The sequence below is a fragment of the Abramis brama genome, assembly GCF_963993115.1.
Source record: "Abramis brama genome assembly, chromosome: 20".
In the NCBI taxonomy this organism is placed as follows: domain Eukaryota; kingdom Metazoa; phylum Chordata; class Actinopteri; order Cypriniformes; family Leuciscidae; genus Abramis; species Abramis brama.
In genome coordinates this window covers 29539747-29545958 of record NC_139982.1, presented here as the reverse complement: position 1 = coordinate 29545958, position 6212 = coordinate 29539747, and the positions used below count along the sequence as shown (strand labels likewise).

At 35.9% G+C, this 6212-nt stretch overlaps 1 protein-coding gene across 1 annotated transcript in view; it reads left to right on the top strand.

The window, feature by feature from the left end:
* The window catches only part of pnpla2 (patatin-like phospholipase domain containing 2), a 13387-nt gene extending 7861 nt beyond the window's left edge, over positions 1–5526 (top strand). The window contains exons 6-9 of the mRNA XM_084095773.1: positions 181–360; positions 975–1107; positions 3101–3223; positions 4370–5526. Of these exons, the coding sequence (XP_083951899.1) occupies positions 181–360; positions 975–1107; positions 3101–3223; positions 4370–4664 (731 nt within the window). The 3' untranslated portion in view covers positions 4665–5526. The remainder of the gene's footprint in view (positions 1–180; positions 361–974; positions 1108–3100; positions 3224–4369) is intronic.
* Positions 5527–6212: the final 686 nt, after the last annotated feature.

Here is a 6212-nt window from a genome sequence, read left to right as displayed (position 1 = left end):
TAAATATTATAAAGTTATATAAATATATTAATATATATATATTTACATCATGTATATATACATATATAGAGTTTTTTTTAAATATATATATATATATAATGTTATTTGGAAAATTAATCCCATTGCATATAAATATCCCTATCATTTTTCCCTCATTGTGTGTGTGTGTGTGTGTTTCAGGTCTGTTACAGTATCGAGGTCCACACCACATGCTAGCCGTAGCTGCAGAGGCCGAGGAAGACTCTGATAATGAGGATGATGAAGAGTCAGAGAGCAGAGATGACAGAGAAACAGAGGCCCAAGATCTCTCCAGCATCGAGGAACACATCTATGAACACTTGCCTCCTAGATTACATAAAGGTAATGACAGATAACAGGACTTGATTATGGATTAAAGGTGCAGTGTGTAATATTTAGGAGGATCTGTTGACAGAAATGCAATATCATATCCATAACGATGTTCTCAGTGGTGTATAAAGACCTTACATAATGAAGCGTTATGTTTTTATTACCCTAGAATGAGCCATTCCTATCTACACACACCTCGGGTCCCCTTACATAGACATGTTTCTACAGTGGCGGACAAACACGTTTCATCACTATGTTTTTCTTCGTGCAAAGAAGCGAGCTAAAGTCAGCCAATAAAACACTGATGAACAAGTAACAATAATATACGCAATAATATACCGTTTTACTGAATAATTAAGTCAATATAATTTCTTAATTTATCTTTGTAAAGAAACCTCATTGCTTAACTGGCTACTCTCTGCTGTCTCAGACGACGACATCACTTCCTGTCGGCCACCGTAACTTCTGTTGATTGCAATTCGCAACCTCACCACTAGATGCCGCTAAAAATCACACACTGCACCTTTAAATTAAAAGCAAGGGACTGCTATGGTATTCCTCTTCATGTCTCTGTAATGAGTTAGGTGTGGTGCTCTGTGTTCACTGTCTCTGTGTTGTCTCTTCAGCGCTAGTGGAGGCCTGTAGGGAGAGGCGGAGCCTGTTGCAGTCGCTAAGCAACATGTTGCCTGTCAGAATGGCATCTGCTATCCTGCTACCATACACACTTCCCCTGGAATCAGCTGTGTCAATGAGCATCAGGTAAAGAGTTTTGATCATTTCAATTTATTACACGGCTCTGTGGAATATTTGATTCTGATTGGTCAATCGCGCCATCCAGCGATAAGTTATTCCCACATAACAACCGTTGAAAACAGATAACGCAGGCTCATCTGGGTTACTGAAGTCAGCAGCGCTATACGCTTGCTAGGAACGTGTTTTCTTCATGTAAGTTTTGTATTTAGTGAGCTAATAAAATATTAAAACTCAGTCAAATCAATATTTTGTGTAGAGTTATTTAATTATGCCATCCAGTATCGTGGACTCGCTCTCTCTTGTTTCATACAAACGCAGCTGCTGCCATTTTGTGACTATTCCCAGTAAACAATTGCCGTCTTTTAATGTTGAAATATGGTTGAAAATAAGTCGGTCCGCCTTGGACTGGTTTACGACGTGATTGCAACTAAGTAGCTTCGGCCGGACTGTTTGACTACGTGTTTTCAACTGATCATCAAAGACAGGATAAGTTTGTTATACAGTACAGGCCAAAAGTTTGGAAACATGTTTTTGAAAGAAGTTTCTTCTGCTCATCAAGCCTTCATTTATTTGATCAAAAAAACAGAAAAAAATTAAATATTGTGATATATTATTACAATTTAAAATAATTGGTTTTCAATTTATTATACTTTAAATTATCATTTATTTCTGTGATGCAAAGCTGAATTTTCAGGATCATTACTCCAGTCTATCACATCACTCTTATCATTCATTATCAAAGTTGGAAACAGTTCTGCTGCTTAATATTTTTTCATAACCTTTGATACTTTTTTAGGATACTTTGATGAATAAAAAGTAAAAAAAAAAAATGTTTTAAAAATAGAAATCTTTTGTAACAACAATATACAATACTGGTCAGTAATTTGGGGTCAGTAAATTTTTTTCTTTCTTTTTTTTGAAATAAATCAATACTTTTATTCAACAAGGATGTGTTAAATTGATAAAAAGTGATAGTAAAGAAGATTTATATTATTAGAAAATATTTTTTTATTTTGAATAAATGCAGTTCTTTTTAACCTTTTATTCATCAAATATATTAGGCAGCAGAACTGTTTCCAACACATAAATCAGAATATTAGAATGATTTCTGAAGGATCATGTGATAGACTGGAGTAATGATGCTGAAAATTCAGCTTTGCATCACAGAAATAAATGATAATTCAAAGTATAATAAACTGAAAACCAATTATTTTAAATTGTAATAATATATCACAATATTACATTTTTTTTCTGTATTTTTGATCAAATAAATGCAGGCTTGATGAGCAGAAGAAACTTCTTTCAAAAACATTAAAAATAGTAATGTTTCCAAACTTTTGGCCTGTACTGTACATGCTAAAAAAACGGAGAAAAACAAACTATGTTCATTATTATCTCAAATAAATGTAAAGAGTTTTACATATTCCATCAAGACGTTGAAGATCGACCTGTTTTCAACGTTGAAAAGTCGTAATTAGGCGTTGAAGATTTACATCTATTCAACGTCTTTTTGCTAGCTGGGATTGTTTTGTAAACTGTTGGATTTTAAAATACAAACAGGTATGATTTTAAAACAGTTTAATCTGAAATCAATATCTCTTATCTCCATAATTAATTATGTGGCGAAATGCTGTGTAATAAGTGGTATGACTGTACCGTACCGTCTAGTTTGAACTTGCCACGTTAGCAACTGCTCTCTCTGCGGAAGCGTTTAAAGAGCTAATCAAATATTTCAACTCAGATCAATATTTCATGTCTAATTATTTACTTATGTGGCAAGTAGCCGTGTAATAATAAGCGGGATAATGTACATCCAGCCTCATCACATGCAACCTCATCACCCCGTCTGGGTTTATTCTGAGAAAACAACCGGCTGGATGTACATTATCCCGCTTATACCATGAAATTGTATACTATTATATTATATCCATCTACACTGGTGATTGTCAGTTTGATATGAAATATATGTTATTGATATCTCTCTCTCTTTCTCTCTCAGGCTGCTGGAGTGGTTGCCAGATATTCAGGAGGACGTGGGCTGGATGAAGGATCAGACAGTGAAGCTGCTGCAGGGTGTTTTATCACATGCAGGGAGGAGCATGTCACAGCAGGTGTCGGCTCGGTGAGAGAACACACACACACACATGAACACACATGCACAGACTCACAGAGGGCAGGAACACCTGAAGATCAATGTCAAACAGATTAGATCATGCTAATGGAATAGGTATATCACAATAGTTATTCTTTATGGAAACCACAAAAAGCTTTGTACATTGCATAACCATGTAGTGATGTATATTTTTCGACAGTTTAGTGACTTGAAAAGCATGCATTTGTATGTTTACCTAAACACTGTGTCAGTAAAGTTGATATTGTGGCTTTATATAGGGTTCACATTATTAACATTTGATCAAAATCACGCTCAAATGGTAATACAAGGTTTTTGACTAGCTATTGTCAGACATGTTCACTACTGTTCAAAAGTTTGAGACCTGTACATTTTTTTTATGTTTTTGAAAGAAGTCTCTTCTTAATTTGATTAAAAATACAGCAAAAACAGTAAAATTGTGAAATATTATTGCAATTTAAAATAACTGTTTTTTATGTGATTATATGTTCAAATGTAATTTATTCCTGTGATCAAAGCTGAATTTTTAACATCATTACTCAAGTCTTCAGTGTCACATGATCCTTCAGAAATCATTCTAATATGATGATTTGATGCTCAAGAAACATTTCTCATTATTATCATTTTTATTATTATTCAGGATTATTTTATGAATAGAAAGTTTAAAGAACAGCATTTATCTGAAATAGAAAGTTTGGTAACATTATAAATGTCTTTACTGTCACTTTTGATCAATTTAATGCATCCTTGCTGAATAAAAGTATTAATTTCTTTTAAAAACAAAACAATCTTACTGACTCCAGATTTTGAAACAGTAGTGTATAATGTTACAAAAGCTTTCTATTTCAGATAAATGCTGTTCTTTTGAACTTCCTATTCATCATCTTTTAGGATTTTTAGAATTTTTTTGACAGGAAAGCAGGACAAAAATAGTGATAGAACACCATTTTTTCCCATTTTACGTTTAACTAATGAAACGTCTCGGAATTCCAATAGCAAATTTCTGTCATTTCAAATCAAATTCCAAATTCCAAAATTTACACTCATTAACTGAAAAACGGAGCCAATTCTAAAACACAAACATACTGACCTAAAAATATAACCTGAAGCAGTTATTTCTCTCTCTCTCTCTCTCAGCTTTTCATATCAGCTGGAACTGAAACATTCCCAGTCGGCCCCGGCCAGCTTTAGTGCGGCTAGTCTGCTGCCAGGCTGGGTCTACGGGGGCAGCTCGACAGTCCTGGACGCCATGGTGCGATTGGACCAGTACCAGCGCCAACTCCTGCCAGGCCTTTTCTGCGTCAACCTGGACTTCCGAGGGTCTTTCACCACCAGTTCGACCCAGAGCCAGAAGCCACAGAGCCACCAAGAAGCAATGGAGGGACTTACCATGCGTGCACTCGGAGCCCCGAACGCCGGCCTGCTGCTTTAACCTCTGGACCTGAAAGACCATTATATCCCACAATGCACTGTGATGATGCCTAGGAAATTATGAGTCAAGCGTTTCAGAATGCATCAGCAAAAAGAAAGCAAATTTTTATCTGTGAGAAGCTTGATTCTGTTGATGTGAAGAGACAATTATGAGAATTTTAATAAAAAAAAAATCAAATTGAGAACTTTATATTTATTCACAGCCTGAGAAATGTATCTGGAAGAAATGCTGCAGGTCAGAGTGCAGCTTCATCAATGTTCCTGGGACAATTGAAGCTTTTTTTGACATAATATATTGTTCAAATTCCTCTCAGAATGTCCTTGGATGGGTGTTGCGTGTCCTGGTTCATCAGTATTTGTGTTTTGAAGGAGCCAAGGAGGTTCGGCGCGAGTGTGTGAATCTCAGTTGCAAACCTGAAAAAGTAAAGCGATCTGTATTGAAGGTGATCTACTCTTGATGTCTGAAGGTTTATGCATGTAGACTGATTAAAAGCAAACATGTGACCATATGCCCTGGCAATGCAACTATCAATGCTGCTACCGTACTGTACTCTACTGTCATGTGTTTGTGTGTTAAAAAGCATGTTTCTTGCTACTTTTTGTATGGTTTGTGCCTTATTGATTGTCGGTTTTTATAAATGGTTGCCAAACACAGATTAAGGTTAGTGCTGGACTGAACTAATCTGTTAATCTTTTGTAAATGCTTCAAAATCTGGGATTTGGCTTTTAGTGTGAGCCAGACAGTAAAGTACACCTCCTAATCTGCACTTGTGCTCACATATCAAGTCATTAGTATACTAATGTATGTTTTTAACAGACCTAATAACGTCTTTGACATAAAATTCAACTGTATTTCTGCTTTATTTCAGATTTACACTTTTAAAATAATGATTCTTAGTTTTCCCCAGGATATTAGGTTCAGCAAAGAATAATCTTGTCTCTTTTTTTCAACTTAAAAAATGTTCTCCTTTGCCATCAGACATTTATTTTAAGGAGTTTGTTTCATTTTGTCATATATTTTTCATTGCTTTTCCAAACTGTACGTGTCTGGGGAACGTTTGCAAAGATCTTCTGACTTTTATAGGTAAATAATAGCTATCCGCTACGCCTGCATCTCCGACAGACGGTCAAATTTAAGTGCGTGGGAGTTTACTGCGTCATCATGGCCCTGCGTTTCTATTGGCTGATGAACTTGCGCACAACTATCTTCGTGACCGGCAGAGGGCGCGTTTTGTTCCTCCTGTTGCGCCTCTCCTCCTCTCTCTCCGGTCTGATATACTATTGGGGGGTCCGATTCATTTGAGTGAATCGGTTCATTCGGATAATCCGTTTCAATGAACACTCACGTTCTCTGGGCATTTTATTGTTAAGTTAGCTTGAAAAAGACAACTTACTGATCTACTACTTAAGCTTATTCTTCTTCTTCTTAAACTAAAATTTATAAATGCTACTCCTCCTAGACTTTTCAAGCCACATCCACCAAACTCAGACTAGACCTTCAGACTGTTTTGACTTGTGCTAGCTATATCTTTTCAGACTGATCCAACAA